The 15,511-nt window shown below is 44.2% G+C and overlaps 3 protein-coding genes across 7 annotated transcripts in view; 2 read left to right on the forward strand and 1 right to left on the reverse strand.

Annotated features, from left to right (window-relative positions):
* LOC119375493 (BRISC and BRCA1-A complex member 2) lies at nucleotides 1-13,206 on the forward strand. 4 transcript variants are annotated; one of them, XM_037645675.2, is made up of 11 exons: nucleotides 1-233; nucleotides 694-770; nucleotides 889-980; nucleotides 1,728-1,916; nucleotides 4,346-4,420; nucleotides 7,287-7,498; nucleotides 7,726-7,825; nucleotides 8,543-8,613; nucleotides 9,796-9,878; nucleotides 12,094-12,244; nucleotides 13,064-13,206. In XM_037645675.2, exons 1-11 carry the CDS (start codon nucleotides 121-123, stop codon nucleotides 13,119-13,121), a joined length of 1,221 nt encoding a protein of 406 aa, XP_037501603.1. In that variant the 5' UTR covers nucleotides 1-120; the 3' UTR covers nucleotides 13,122-13,206. The 4 variants fall into 4 exon arrangements, with proteins under 4 accessions (XP_037501603.1, XP_049266710.1, XP_037501604.1 ...); XM_037645676.2 differs by having other exon boundaries at nucleotides 2-233; nucleotides 7,401-7,498; XM_049410753.1 differs by lacking the exon at nucleotides 13,064-13,206 and having other exon boundaries at nucleotides 12,094-12,332.
* LOC119375497 (uncharacterized) overlaps nucleotides 13,128-15,511 on the forward strand; it is a 14,525-nt gene continuing 12,141 nt past the window's right edge. The window contains exon 1 of the mRNA XM_049410755.1: nucleotides 13,128-13,182. The gene's annotated coding sequence lies outside the window, so the exon portion shown is untranslated. The remainder of the gene's footprint in view (nucleotides 13,183-15,511) is intronic.
* LOC119375495 (GDP-D-glucose phosphorylase 1) overlaps nucleotides 14,249-15,511 on the reverse strand; it is a 20,087-nt gene continuing 18,824 nt past the window's right edge. For both annotated transcript variants that reach the window (XM_037645680.2, XM_037645679.2), the window contains exons 10-12: nucleotides 15,291-15,433; nucleotides 15,162-15,227; nucleotides 14,249-14,469 (exon numbers count right to left, since the gene is read on the reverse strand). In XM_037645680.2, the coding sequence (XP_037501608.1) occupies nucleotides 14,345-14,469; nucleotides 15,162-15,227; nucleotides 15,291-15,433 (334 nt within the window). In that variant the 3' untranslated portion in view covers nucleotides 14,249-14,344. The remainder of the gene's footprint in view (nucleotides 14,470-15,161; nucleotides 15,228-15,290; nucleotides 15,434-15,511) is intronic.

Below are 15,511 nucleotides of genomic sequence, written 5' to 3' on the forward strand. Positions count from 1 at the left end.
TCGACTTGAGCAAGCAGACGGAAACGGTAAAGAAAGGTAACGAAGGTAAACACACGGGAGTTGGTGCGTGTATCGAGAAGGGTTTGTTTCATTTGGACGTGGTCTCACCGATACCTGAAGATGGACACCGTGTTCGCGCCAAGGGTTCGCTGCTACCTCAAGAACCTTCTCGAACACACGATGCAAAACTTGACGACACCACACCCGATCCGGCTGGTCAGCGCTAGTCACGGGTAAATAGATGGGCGTGTATTACCCGTGATATTACCTATGTACGGTATACTCACAGATTTAAGCGCGACGTCGTTTCTTTTTGGTATATGGCATGAGCAATTTCTCGCGATAGCCGAGTCACGTCGCTGCAAAATCTGGCCGCTGAAGTTAAATGTTGGCTCTGATATGTGTTCGAGTCGAAATTACGCCGATATGACACGAACTGTAGGGGCTGGAAACGAAAGTAGCAGCGTTACCTAGCCTTAAAGTTTAATATTTCAATCCGTAAGTAGTGTACGACGAAACTTGAAATGCGTGGGCTGGTTCGTGAGATTGTCACTACCCATTGCGTGTTTTTGATCAGCCAGTGTGAGTTGCTAAAGAAAATGCTTTTCACGCGTTCGCTTACCGTATACGTGGTACATTATGTAGATGACAGAATGTCAGTTTTGTTTGTTGAACCTGTTCTTGCATTCGCAGGGGTCCGAAGGATGGAACCAAGCAGCTGTGCGACAGGTTCAAGATATCCCTGCCCTACGCTGGACAGACCGTGACATGTGCGTTCATTTCTTAAATCTTCCGAGATAAACGATGTTCACAAGAGGTTCGCGTTGGTGTCACGTGACTAAGTGTAATTGAGCCTGTGCGGCTGTCTCTTTCTTTTCCGTTTATCAGGGGAAGTTATTTTTCAAGCGCACAAGCCAGAGCTTCCGCCAGATTTTATCTTCGACGATACGTCGTTCCTGCCAAACATAGAGGAAGTGCCCGTAAGTTGTTCTCGCTTCGTCTGTGTATCGCGTGACTCTGTAATTACGTGATTGGTTGATTGCGTAAAATAACGTATTTCTAAAGCTACCGTTTCATAGACGTAAGCCTGAGCGCAAAAAAAATAAAAAAATCCAAAGGCTATCGATTAGATTGTATCGTTTGTTGTTCTATAGTCGTTTCTTTATTGTTTGCCAAATGAAATTGGGTTATTTCATGCTACTGGTAATGTCCTTAATTCTCATAAGACTTGTTTTTGGGCTAGATGGTACGTAAGCGCTATGTACAATGGCCAGAAAGAAAAGCCCTGTCCGGTTGCCTGTTGGTTCCTACCATTTTATCTGCACCAAACAGTATTCAATGAAGTTCTTATTTTTCGTTGTCTGAGGTCCCACCTGCAGTTTGTAACCTTAAAGCTTGCTGCTCAACATTGTCCAATCTGTTACTGCTGTTAACTTGTAATGTGGCCATAGAAAACGAGAAAGCGCGAACAACAGGACAGAGACTGACTAAGTGCTGACTTGCAGCCCTTTCTTGCAGCGTAAAGGTAGTGTGAGTAGAACTGCACTTGACACCAGGCCTCCGGCCGAAGTCCTGTTGTTCGCGTTGTTTCTCGTTTTCTATGGACGTGTACCATCCGGCCCACATAAGCACTCTAGTATTGTAATAAGGATTGATTGATTGATTAGTCTGCCATAACTTTCCTTGAATTGATTTTCCACATCCTCTCCAATAATAAAAAAAAACAGAGCCTCTGCGACTGGGACTCGGAAGACGACCAAGCGCTGACAAACGTCATCCAGGAGCTGCTGGAGCAGTACCGCAAGCACCAGGTGTCGATGCTGGACGATTCGCCCAGGCTGCAGTTCGAGTACTCCTCCCTCGTCCACCAGTCCGACATCGCCGAGTCGAACATACAGGTTCACCTCAACAAGAAGGTAGGCAAAATAAATTCTTCTTGGCCAAGTTGCTGCTTTGAACCATCAATATGGTATTCAACGGAGCTGTGCTTCTTGGCCAAGTTGCTGCTTTGAACCATCAATATGGTATTCAACGGAGCTATACTTGGTTACAACCGAAGAAAAAATGGCAGCCCCGCCTACAGAGCCACAGCGAACCTGCCGTTCACCTGTGAAAGACAGTCGTGCTAGCTTGTTTCTGCTTGAATTGTCAGTGCTTTTTCTCCGGTACTGTAAACACTAAGCATGTTAATAGTTAAAGGTTCGTCATTACTACCTAAAACATTACGTTTGGCTGAGCAGCGATGTCAAAATTGCTTAAGAAATTCACCAGGATCTTCCGACCAAAAACCAGCGGTCTGTATGGGACTGTCAACTATCGGAAGGAATCATTCGAAAAATGCTTGATGTCACAAAAATGAGTAAGCGCTAATGGATGGAGCATTACTGCAAATTCTTTGTCTGAGGGACAGCAATGGCTGTGGGCAGAGGTGACATTTTTTCTTTGGGTTGTAACCGAGGTAGTTGGTTCATAGCTAACACTGGTTTGAGCAGCGGAACTGAAAACGGGGGACACACAAGGACATCTCTGTCTTTGTCTGTCGTCCCCTTTGCCTCTCGTTTACAGTTCTGCTGCTTTGATTTGCTGTATATGCTCTATTTATTTCTGTAATTAAATTCGTATTGTGAAAAGGAGATACCAGCTATACCAACTGCTTTGTGACAGCCTCGGACACAGACAGAGGTAGACTTCCTCGCATTCATAGCACAGCAGACGTGTGATGCAGGATGTCATGGTCGTCATAGCGGTGTTCCAAGGAACACATTTCTGTCTAATACAGTGCTATGTGTGTCGCAGACACAAGCAAACCGTTCCTTTTTTAATGCAGAAAGCTTCCAATGATACTTTCAGTTTGGTCTCAACTATATTTCTCAGGCGGTCTCATTTCATTTTCTAACAACAGGACCTCCATCTCTATACACTGGAACCTCGATATAACGAACACGGATACAGTAAAAGCTCGTTAATTCGACTCTCGTTAATTCGGAAAATCGGTTAATTCGGACACGTCATCTGGTCCCTGTAAATATACGCATCACTCTATGAGACTGGGCGCTCGTTATTTCGGACAGATTTGACCGCAAATCGGATAATTCGGCGACTTTCGGGCCGCTGGCGAGGCTCGAAAACGAAAAAAGAACAATTCGGAACAAAAGTGAAGCTTAAACGCAGCATCGCCATGGACATCAATTATCGACTTGGCTTGGATTGAGACTGGTTAAACGCCTTTTTTTCGCGTGTGGGTTTTGTTGCTTTGTTCCCGTTGGTGTGCTGCATCGTTGATCGCCGATTTATCGATGAACGTTTCAGTACGGCTCCTTTAGCTTGATCGTTGCTGGTGCTTTTGTGCTGACTTCTCGTGCGACCGCACTCTCCGCCGATGGCAACGCCGGCGAAGCGGCGCAAGTACGAGGCCAAGGACTTCACCACCAAAGTAGAAATTTTGCGTGCTCTGAATAACGGGCTCTCCCGACAAGAAGTGATGAAGAGTGATGAAAGGGGATCCTTCAATCGGCGGCAAGAAGCAAGCAACGAGTAACCGTACTTTTAATCCCCCAACGTGACGGGAACAGAGCGCTTGCCGCTTCTCGTTATCGGAAAGGTTCAAAAGCCACGCTGCTTTAAGAACATCAACAATCTTCCCGTGGATTACCGTGCCAACCGAAAAGCGTGGATGACGGGTGAAACTTTTGCGGTACTGCAGACATCATGCGAGCTGCTGAGCACCTTGAAGGGCTCAGAAAAATTGTGTCCGCGCGAATTTCTGCTCGAAAACAGACAAGCATCCGCGATTACTTTGTTAAGTAAAGGTATGTTGAAAAAACTCGTGCATTTATTGTGTTTATTTCGGCCATTCGATAATTCGGACATTCGGTTAATTCGGACATTTTTTCCGGTCCCTAGAAATCCGAATTAACGAGCTTTTACTGTATAACAAATTATCGGTTATAACGAAGTAAATGAAGAACGGTCTTGTCATAGATACAGTGTTACAAATATACGTTTATAACGAATTTTCGGATATAACAAACTTACTTTCGTGTCAGGTGTGACTTTGTTATAACGAGGTTTGAGTGTATATGTACCATGTAGTTATCACTGTTCATTAACCTGAGTAAACCGATTCTGATTCTGAGAATCGAGACTTGCGCAAAGCACAGCACACGTAGACAGGCTTCAGAGTACTTGGGAAAACACTCACATCACTTTTTCCTTCCAATACTGTTAGCATGCAAACGGTACTGAAAAACAGCATTGGCGCTTCACTCTCTATCATATTTCTTCTCCATCCTTTTCATGCCCTGTGCAGCGAACAAGTTTTTTTTTTTCTTGGTTTCTCCAACAGAATCCCGGCAGTCCAGTCAGGTTCTGGATCACGCTGCCAATCGACTTCTCAAAACTCCCGCCATTGTTTGCAAAGGTATTTCTCACCTTTTCATCTTTACTGTCTTTTTGCTTATTTGTTTGTTTGTTTAAAGTGATCAAGTTCCTCAACATTTCCATTGGTTTCATTTTCAGGTTACTATATATATTTGTCAGGACTGTACTATCATTAAAGGGACACTAAAGGCAAATGTTAAGTCGACATTGATTGCTGAAATAACATTCCAGAAACCTCGTGGTGCTTGTTTTGTGCCAAGGAAATGCTTATTTTGGAGGAAAGTCACGTTTTAGTGCTCTGCACACCGTCAGCGCACTTCAAATTGCCCACCTGAAAAGGCCTCCTGGCGTAGCGTTTGGCTTGTCCACACGTTGCCCAGCCTTTACTGCCCGGCAGCTGACGCTGCGGTTTCTGCTCTGAAGGGCACATTACCAGCCTTGCCCAAGTTAGCAGTTAATCTCGTAATCCTCTGCACGAAAATGCAGCGAGCACACATGCAGATTACTAGGTCCTTTAGCACACTGTCGCAGAGGCACGGCACTCAGCCACTTCGCCGTGGGTTTATTTGCGGCACCCACTGGAAAGTCACGTCTGTTTCTTTGCTGCAGCTGCTGTTGCTCACGTGGCGCACACCATTCAGGCACCCGGCAACATAACAGGGACGTGGCATTTTGTCGAACTTTCCGTTACAGCGACTCTCACGAGCGTGCAAAACACACGCAACAGTACGCGATAACGAAACTACCACTGAGACGTGACCACGCGAGTGGAGAGGAGCCCAGCGAAAACGGAACCTTTAAATCACCTGCGCCATTCTGCTTGGTAACGCCAAGTTCTTTTTTCCATGAATGAAACAGACACACACAAGCAGCATTTTATTACGGCTTGTAATGTATAAAATGTTATTTTTTTATGATAAGTAATTTGAGTACTAGTGATTAATTGTACTCGGGACTCTCGACATCATCAGGCTCGTTCCAAAATGTCCCACTGGTGGCTCATATCGTGTCCTACATTTACCTTAATTTCTCGATTAGTAGAGCACTGCTGTTGATAATATTGACATTTTAGGCGTTCTCAAACATTCACCTTTTACTCTGGCATAAATTATTTGTCTTTAGTGTCCCTTTAAATAATGGTGAATACATACATCAGGCCCGTAGCCAGGAATTTTTTTCGGGGGGGGCCCACTTGCTGAAAGCCTTGACTGTTTTAGAAAAACGCCTATTTTCATTATTTATTTTCGGTAAAACACCATGTATCATAAAAATTTCGCCCCCCCCCCCCTCCCGGCTGCGGGCCTGACATACATACATGTTAACAGGATATAATCGTGGATACATGTTGATAGAATATGTCGTGGATGGAATAGCAAGGTGCTTAAATGGGTCATGAACCGCTTTTCGAAGTAATGATTGAATTACCTTAGTGTTGTAGTTTGTCGTCTCACAAATCGAATGTCACAAAATTTTTTGAATCCGTCAAGAACGAGCAGAATTACAAGGGTTTCTTGCATGCTTTAAGAACTTTCGCTCTTCTCTCATCCCGATGAGCACACTGGAAGCTACACAGGGAGGGGTGGCATGGGGAAAAGAAGTTATGTTAGCGCACGTAGTCGTCAGTGCAGTCACATCAGCGTGCATCATGAAACATGATCGCTCTCTCCCGTTGCGATTCCTGTGCACGAGTGTGGCTCACTGTGTAATGTCAGCAGACTATGGAGCACGGCGCCGGCAAGTGGCGCCGCCCCTTCGCAAGAAGCGCATCTGATCCAAACGCCACTCTTGATTTATGTCTGCTACAGTAGAACCCTGCTGATACGTTTTTGAAGGGACCGTAGGAAATAAACGTAAGAGACGGGAAACGTAAGAGACGAAAAACAGGAAAAACGGCAAAATATTTAGTGGTACAGAATTTTATTTCAATTCTTACGAGCAGCACGAAAATTGGCGCGCTCAGTCGCGATCTAGTCGATGGATAGAAACGCGGAGCTTAGGACGGCCTCATCCACAGAAATATAATCAACGTATGTGATTTTTTTAACACCAACAGTTGTAGGCATGAAAGAACTAAGCACACGCAATCACGACCGGCGCGGCGAGTCCGACCGCGAACCGCACGCACGACCATGCGAGCTCCAACGAGGTCGTGGCTCCAACCAGCTCGAACTCCTCCCGTTCTCCGACAAATAACGATGATGATGAGTCTACGCCAACGCGATGGCAGAAGTGAATGCCAATCTCGAAGGCCTTGCTTTCGCAAGCAATTACGTCATACACGCCATGCTTCAGCAATACAAACCTCAAAGGCTACGCTTTTGTCAATAGTAAATGCCAATCTCGAAGGCCTTGCTTTCGCAAGCAGTTACGTCATAGACGCCATCTTTGCAATTTGAATCTCGAAGGCCATGCTTTTGTTTGCATCAGTTGAAAGATTCTGTTGCTTGCGCCTCTCATGCGGCTAATATTACGGTCAGTCGAGGCCAAGCTGCTTGAAAATGCTCCATGGCCGCTCTCTTTGGTAGTCACTCGGTCGGCTCCGAGCGCACTTCGCGACGTATCATACGGGAACGGTCCGACAGTTACGACGTAACAGCGGGGTTCCCAATACATTGTATCCTATGGGAGCTATGCCGGGACCGGCGGAAAACGACGTAACAGCCGGGAAAACGCAGCAGTGAGGAACGTAACAGCGGGGTTCTACTGTATTAGCCAATAGCGTGCTATTTACTGTTTGATGTCAAACAGCAGGTGCCGCCAGCTCTGAAGGGAGTGAGCACAGGCCTCTGTATGAAAAGAGGGCGCCTGAAAAAATGGCAACTTCACGCTCCGATTCTAAACGCTCTTTACCGCGCACGACTGCAAGATTTGGCTGAAATGCTCATCGCAGTGTCTGCTATCCGCAGGATGCATTTTCTCACCAAGCCCGAGGGGTCGTTCATGACCCCTTTAAGACACGACTTGTTCAACTCGGTGAATCGACCTCGCTTAGTGATGGAAAATGCTTGTTCCCCAAAAAGGAGAACCTCTCTGAAGACATGGCCATCCTGCAAGTGACGTTCCAAAGTCCGGAGGGGAGCCGCATACTGCCACAGCTATTTCTGTCTCCACGAGTCGAGTACGTATGAAGGTGCTTTCTTGACGACTACCACACTTTGTTTGTGTTGCTTGATAGAAGGAGCTTTCCATGTGACACGTCTGGGGATATGTGAAACAGTACACCCAATTTGCATTGCAAAGTGATGACTGCTGCTTCTTCCTGCAACAGACTGAAAATGCATCGTGTGATGATGGAGTTAAACTTGTCACACCCCCGCCTTGCCTTTTTTTTATGTTTGATGACAGGGCGCTTGGCGGCTCACTGGCAGTGAAGCTGCCAAGCTTCAACAAGGACAGCTGCCTAATGGATTACGTGCCGCAGGTCAAGGAGCTTCTTGAAAAAAAGGTGAGAGTAAACTCCTGGCATTGTTAAAACCTTACGGACCAGTATTGCTCACAGGAAAGTAACGTAATCATGTTCTTTTTTCGTTACTGGGTGTATGTTCTCACACAGAGGTTTATTTGTTTACCTATAGTATACTGCCATTTTGCAGTTGAAATGTAGTGCTTGCATTTTTTTTGTCTATTATTAAGTTTCCACGCCGTCCTTGTTTTTTGATGTGCCCTTAAAATATCATCCTTTAACCCTTCGAGGTCCGCTGTCGGGAGGAGTCCGACGACGCAATACGACTGCAGCGGTCCGATGTCAAGCACCACACGCTGCCCAAATGTCATTGAAAGACTTAAGCACAATATCAACTGCAAAAAGAAACGTCTGATGAGTTTTTCTTGCACAGTTGTTTTTCTTTCTTGGTGGTCAAAATTGGCGAAATATTTTCGGACCACAAAGTTCGGAAAGTCGGTAAACGTTTCGGACACCGAAGTCAATTGTTCCCCAACTTTCACACGTGCCAATTGGTAATCACAATGCTACGTCATTCAAATGCAAATGCTATTTGGAATTCTTTCATGGGAAATGAGCATATGGCAAGAGTTCACGCAACTTCGAAAAGATATGCATTAGTGTAGCACCTTTAACACATACTCTCTGGCTATGCCTCCCTGCATGGCTGACACAATCTCTGAGTTGTATTTCCCACGTGCCTTCTTTTTCTCCCGCTAGGTTGAACAAGTGTCAACGTCGTTTGCCAAGCGCAAGGAGTACGTGGCAGCTTTCCTCAACCTCTTCGGCAGGTATGACTGCCATGTTGAAGTTACGATCAAACTGTTGCTCTCCTCAGTCACACGATTAGATTTAGTGCAGTCGAAACTCGTTATAACTAACACTGATGTGGCGAATTATCGGTTATAGTGAACTAATAAAAAATAGCTGGTCACGCTTGATTTCAGTGACATTTATTATTTTTATAATGAAACTGAAAACGGGAGAGCCACTGCAATATTGGCTATAATGAAGAAATATTTGGTTTGCGGTGATGCTGAAAACTCTAAAGGTAGCATAAAAAGCAGAATAAATATTGAAAGACAATTCACAACAACATTTTTATTTAAAATCTGGTTGTGACATCAAAACATTGGTTTAAAATGTGGTTAAAAAAGTTGCAGAAATTTTGACGGGAATGAGCAGTGCGGATGCCATGGACATGGCCAGATGACTGAACAGCTACTTGGAGAAACTCCCAACGACTTAAACTACTGAAGCACAAAAGGCCCTCTCGTGCATGGACACTGTGGAAACCGTTCTGCGCAGTGCATGTGTTTTTGTGTCTAGTATTTTTGCACGAGCCAGATTGCTGATTGGTTAGAGCCAGTTTTTATCTCTACTGTTACAACGAATATCGGATATAAAGAATTAATTTACGATACCAATGCTACTTATTATTACAAGGTTTGACTCTGCTGTAAATGTCACTGGGAATGTTGGGAATTACCTGTCGGAACTCCCAAGTACTTGCATTCGTTTGCACGGAAGACAGTGCTATCGTGAAGTTTTTCAAGCAGTAATGTGTGAAACGAGCACAACTATTATTGAATGAAATAATCTGTTGTGCTTCCGTGATTGAGTAGAAATGACCTGAATCGATTTCAGTGTCTACTAGGATTGTGAAGACTACGTCAAATTGGCTTATTACGTTTGCTTGTGTGTTGAAGCACGAATTTGTTCCTAGTAGTTCACGTTCATCGTGTCTGCTTTGTTTTATTGTCTTTTGAACGTAGACTTAATCTCTACCACTGTGAACCCTAATCACTAGAGGTATTAGCATTTCAAGTAATTAAATGAGGTAATGTCATACCACAGTTTATGCTTTAGCACTGGCTTTTGCAATTTGCTTTTACCGTCTTGTCTTCCAGTTTTTAATTCGCCATTTTGTTTGGCTCGTCTCAAAACTGCACTATACTTTGTTCACGTTGCAGGAACCTTTTGGAGTTTGACGCAGAGGGATTTGCAAGTTTGTCATTCCTCTTCGAGCACGATGACTTCTTTTTCATCCTAATCAGTGAGTATCTTACTCTGCAGCAAGAAAGAAAAAAAAATTCACGCAGAATCTTCTTTGGGTGTTGTCTACGCAATGCATAAGCATGGTTTTATTGTAGGCAGCGGCTGTGGCTGGAATGTCATTTTTGGGCAGTGTCGGTATGGCGTCTTTCAGGTTTTCTCTAGCAATCGTGACTGTCTCGAACATTGTTCCATGGCATACGCATACCGTGACCACCAAACCGCGTTTTTGGCACCAGAATCGTGCAAAGTTTGAATTTTTCCTGATGTGTGCAGTCCTCCCTGTCAGCTTGACATCTTGTCCTGCAGATGACTGTCATTCCACTTCCACGAAATTCAATGAAGTTTTCATAGTGTGTTATCTTGCTATATTTCTTTTAACTGCGGGTGCAACGCATTCATGTAGGTCACATATGTTCATATTTTGCAAGTATGGATGCGTAGCGTAGTGGCCAAGACACTCACCTGCGGAGCTTGAGGGCCCCGGTTCGAACTCAAGCACTGGAGTGAAAACCTATTTTCTGTAATTTATTGTTTGTAGCGGTGATTGTCTTATGTGACAGACAGACAGATGGATGGATGGACAGTTTTCTTGTTGAGTTGGCATAGAAATGTTTACGCACTAAAAAAAAAAAAAAGCAAGCGAGAAAGCGTCAGCATATGGAGCATTTGGAGACTGCTTACATGTCAGCATCGTCAAAACACCAGGCGCGACACAGCGCATGCTTATGTTTTCATGAAAACTGCAACTTTGGCTATATTTCACTCAGCAGTTGTACTGCATCTTCGTGCACAGTTTGAAACAGCACTGAAAAAAGCACTGACACTCAGACAGGATTTGACTTCAAGGGAGAAAATTCAAGGATATTCAAGGACTAAAAAACGCCATCCAAAGGACGATTTTTTACTATAAGAACATATCAAAATTCTTAACAGTAGTTTTATTGCACTTATACATATGTTCTTATTACTATACTGGAGAAATGTCTAGCCTTGATCACATAAGACGTTCAGAACATTTGCCGAGACTTTTTTAGTATATTGGCGAGGCCTCAGTTCGTTCGACTGTACTAACTTTGTGCGCCACATGCTTGATGGGTAAAATAACGCTGAACCCAAAATTCAGGGGTTTTCAATGGCAGAAAAAAAAATTTGAGGACTTCAAAGGGCTTTGAAAATGCACTTTTCAAATTCGGGGATTTGTCAGGGTTTCAAGGATCTGAGCCACCCCATCAGAATGGCTCACATTTTAAATATAGGCCTATGTTAGCAGAATCTTGCTATAAGCAAAGCCTGGCAGAAAAATGTGTTTATCATGTCCCATATTCACTATAAGCACATTGCACACTGATATTAGAGAGAAGCATTCCAGGTTTGTTTTGTTATAGTATTCTGCAATTCACCATGCCTGCCATGACTTTGGCACTCTGAGGTGTTGCGTGCCGCTAAACTCGAGGTCGCAGGTTCGATTCCCGGCCACAGCAACGGCATTTCGATGGGGGCAAAATGCAAAACTTGAGCACTTAGGTTTAGGTGCACGTCGAAGAACCCCAGGTTCAATAAATTCGCAGTCTCTCACTACGGCCTGCCTCGTAATCCTATTGTAGTGCTTGCATGTGAGACACCAGCACTCATTATTATCAATAATTCAACATACTCAGTAATTTCGGATTTGCGTTATAACTCATGTAACTAACTGTCAGGTACATTGAAGCGAATCTTGCCTATATTGGCATGTAACAATTATATGCTTACATATATTGAATACCGAATAAAGTGAATGAATTTTCATGTCACTCAGGCTCATTAGAAACGAGATTTCATTGTATTGCGTCAGTTGCTAGGAGCTTTGGTTTCAGAGTGCTTATAGTCGGAGGGCAAGTCTATGTCGCAAAAAAAAAAAAAAAACAACTTTAGAAGACAGGAGAGGCCCCGCCCAGATGACCGAAGCGCAGCAGCCAATTGCCTCGACGACTAAAGAAATAGTCCAGCTCTATGTTAGGCATGTTCTCCATCGGCGGGGTCACTGGCCGGCTGGCTGATGACGTCACCTGAAGTGCGCACCTATTGGTGGAGGCTCGTGTGCATCCGCCTTTGAGGGGAAAATGCCGCTGCCTTCTAAAGTTGTACCAGACTACAGTTTATTGGCTCATATTTACGACTCTTTCCGACTACCTTTTTGTTACCACTCTTGTGATGTCCTGTCTTTCGTTCAGTTGCCATCCCGCGGACGTTCCCGCAAGACAAGCCCTCCCTGACGTTCCAGTCGGCGTACCACACCAGCTGTGGATGGCCCTACAGCATCACCTGCACTGACTACCCGTACAGCCCGAGGTGGGAGGCATCCGAGATGGCGGACCGAGCAAGGTGCGTTGTCACGGCAACTTCCTTGTCATTCTCAACTACACCCTTGAGGCGGGATCTTGTATGCACACTGTGATAGAATGGAACTCAATGTCACGAGAGAACGAGAGGGAGCAAATAGCCAATAGGCAAGGGGCAAGCGCCCTAGAAGAATGTGTCATGTTTTGATCATCTTGAATTCAGAAATGTTTACAACGCGTAAAGAAATGCAGAATTATTATAAGTGAATATCGATATTCGGGGCATTGTTTTTCAAAGCTTGAAACTGAAGAGTGTGATAACTTTAACAATTTGTTTGCACTAATGCCTTGATCAGGCGCTAGGTGGCGTTGCAGTTTTACGAGAGATTCGTTGGTGGCACTGGTGGCCATTTTCGCAGACTGTTGGCTCGGGATTGGATTAAGCCGGACGCAAACCAGGCTGATTCGTTTCTTTGGCGCAAGCGCTTGTTTCAACCCAATCCAAGTCATCTGGAGACCGTTCTATCGGACGAAATGGTGTCTGTGACTGTTCTTTGCCTAGCAGTTGAGAAAATGATTGACAGCACTGCCTCTTCCAGCTGCTGTTCTCATGTCTGACTGTCAGACGTACACATGCGAGTCTCAACCAATCCCTTGCAGCACGATAGAATGTTCTATCACAGAACGTGTACAAGATTGCACCCTTACCATACAGTAGCTAAGAAAACCAAAACTGCGATCTAAAGACCTTTGATCATTGTTTATTACAAAATTAATGATGAAACACATAAAAACCCGCAGTTAAATTTTTAAGTAAAAGTAACTGAGAAGAATAATCCTTACGCATTTTCGCTCTGTGCAGGACATTTGTGATGGACTACGTCCCGAGCTTCCAAACCAGCTCCGTGAAGAATCGCTGAAGTCTAGCTGCTGTTCCCATCTCCGGAAGAACATCTGGTCTTTTAATCATTGTACATACGAGTAAATATTTTCTTTTTTTTTCTCTCACATTTCGTACCATTTACCTGCTCATCTCCACTTTTCTGCACATTAGTTAGGTGCACTGTAGTGAAGGTTATTGCTCGTGTTGGCTAATAGGCAAGAAAGGTTTTTCATTATGTTGGTGAAAGCTTTCATTATGTTGTAGTGTGGATGGCAGCTGGAAAGCTATAGAACAGTGTTTCATTCCTTTCTCTAGTTGGCTCATGGAACACATCTTTCTTTGGATTTGATGGCATATATCATCAAATGAATGCAACAGACAATTAGGCCAAGGAAAGCATAGAGGACATTAACTGTTGTCTTTTAACTGTAATGTAGTAATTATGACGTAAATTTTAATGAATGAGAGCGGACAGAAAAATCACCCTTTCCGTCGATGGGATCTGAACCCACAACCTTTGAATTCAAAGGTCCTGGGCTTGGATCCCACTGACCAATGTCTAGCAACATCAGCTAGAAAGTTCCATTTCATAACTACGGCATCCGTGATGGCTGGACAGGCAAGACCTTTTTTCGTCCGTCTGTGATAACACTTGACTCATTGTCTGCGTGCTCTCATAATCCGATTTCACAACACAGTGTGATATTGCCCGCATGATAGCGGCTACCGTGCAGGGTTTGTGACCTAGCTACGATATCTGACGGCTGAATGTGTAGTGCAATGAACTGAGTTCCCAATGCACAATTCTTTTGTCCGTGATGATAGCTATTGTCTCATCTGAAAGTGCTTGCAAAGCAGTGGCGAGACAGAAAACAAAAGAATGTCGATTTTACTAGTATCTCTTAACCCTTTGAGGTTCGTTGTCGGGGCCCCTCTCGACGAAACAGCATAGCTGCAACGGTCCTTTGTCAGGCACTGATGGACAAGCTCTTTCGTGGTTGATTCACGCGCGTGTTTTCACACTGCATTATGCCCCATCTTTTAAAAAGGTAAGCAAACTTCTTTTACTTGAGATTTGCTTTTTTTTTTATTTTCGGACCGGAATGAATGGAAGGTGGTTAAAGGTTCCGGACAGCACAGGGTTAACAGTCATAGACTCGGTGATGATTTGCAGAAACAAAACAATTTTATTAGCGGGTAACGATGACGTCGCGCCCTCACGGGCAGAACAGAAAATACTATCGACGAGTTTGCAGGCCATCAGCTGTAGCAGTCTTTGTTTAGCGCCACCACTTGGGAGCGCACCTCCGCGAAGATGTCGTCGCAAAATTCGTGGAGTTGTTGCGAGACGGAGTCTTCGGTCGCCGTGAGGTATCCTTCCTCATCTATTGTACACCGAAAGAAAAGGTGCAGTTGGCTCAAGGTGCTCTTGCATGCTCACTATACTCGATTACGACATAAAAAAAAAAATCTCAGCTCCGCCTACAGCCAATTGCTGTCCCTCCCAAAAATAACCTGCATAAATTCTCCATCCAATCGCGCTTACTCATTTCTGTGATGTCAAACACTTGTTGAGTGTCTCAGATAGTTGACTTTTCCATACAGACGCACATTTGTGTTGCTGGTTTTAGGTCGGAAACTTGAATGACTTGGTAAGTTTCATCGGGGATTTTGACATCGTTGCTCAGCCAAACGCAACATTTTAAGTAGTGATGATGAACCTTTAACTCTTTATGTGCGTAATACGCTGAAACCTCATTATAACAGTCACATCTGCCACGAATATAACTTCGTTATATCCGAAAATTCGTTATAAACGTTTATTTGTAACACTAGCTATGACAAGACTATTCTTTATTTACTTTGCTATAACCGATAATTCGTTATATCCATGTTCGTTATATCGAGGGTTGAGTGTATTTACATCAGCCAAGAAAAAGTACTGAGCGGAAACAAGCTAGCATGATATGTCTTTCACAGGTGAAGGGCACACCACGGCTCTCTAGGCGGAGCGGACATTTATTTTTTATGTCGTAACCGTAGATGTAAGAAAGAAAAAAAAAAGAAGAGAACTCACTTTTCATTATTAGATGCCCTGACAGCTCACAGAGAGCAACGTTGAACGCAGACTCGTCCTTCGCGCCTGAAATGTGTAGCATGCCATGTTCATTATAAATTCACGTTGAAGACGGGAGAGTAGCCTCACCGTAGCAAGATTTCCGTGCCCACAGGAACACGCGAACCACTGTTCTTTCAGCGTCGTCCGAGTGAAAACTCGTGCCCCTCGTTACAAACAGGTTGTGGGCTGTGGATGTTTTCAGCAGCATTTGGACGAGTACCATAGCATCCCTAAAAAAAAAAAAAAAAGAAAGAAAAACGCGAAGTTGCATTTTTGTGACATTTTGCTGACGTGATTCTCTACTCCTG

This window comes from Rhipicephalus sanguineus, chromosome 11 (genome assembly GCF_013339695.2).
Source record: "Rhipicephalus sanguineus isolate Rsan-2018 chromosome 11, BIME_Rsan_1.4, whole genome shotgun sequence".
NCBI lineage: Eukaryota > Metazoa > Arthropoda > Arachnida > Ixodida > Ixodidae > Rhipicephalus > Rhipicephalus sanguineus.

Bases quoted from the DNA above. Each gene is read 5' to 3' on its own strand.
- LOC119375493 (XM_049410753.1), top strand. From the start codon at position 121: ATGGACACCGTGTTCGCGCCAAGGGTTCGCTGCTACCTCAAGAACCTT. The intron at 234-693 runs GTAAATAGATGG...TTGCATTCGCAG, and splicing joins CTGGTCAGCGCTAGTCACGG to GGGTCCGAAGGATGGAACCA. The intron at 4,421-7,286 runs GTATTTCTCACC...TGCTATCCGCAG, and splicing joins TCCCGCCATTGTTTGCAAAG to GATGCATTTTCTCACCAAGC.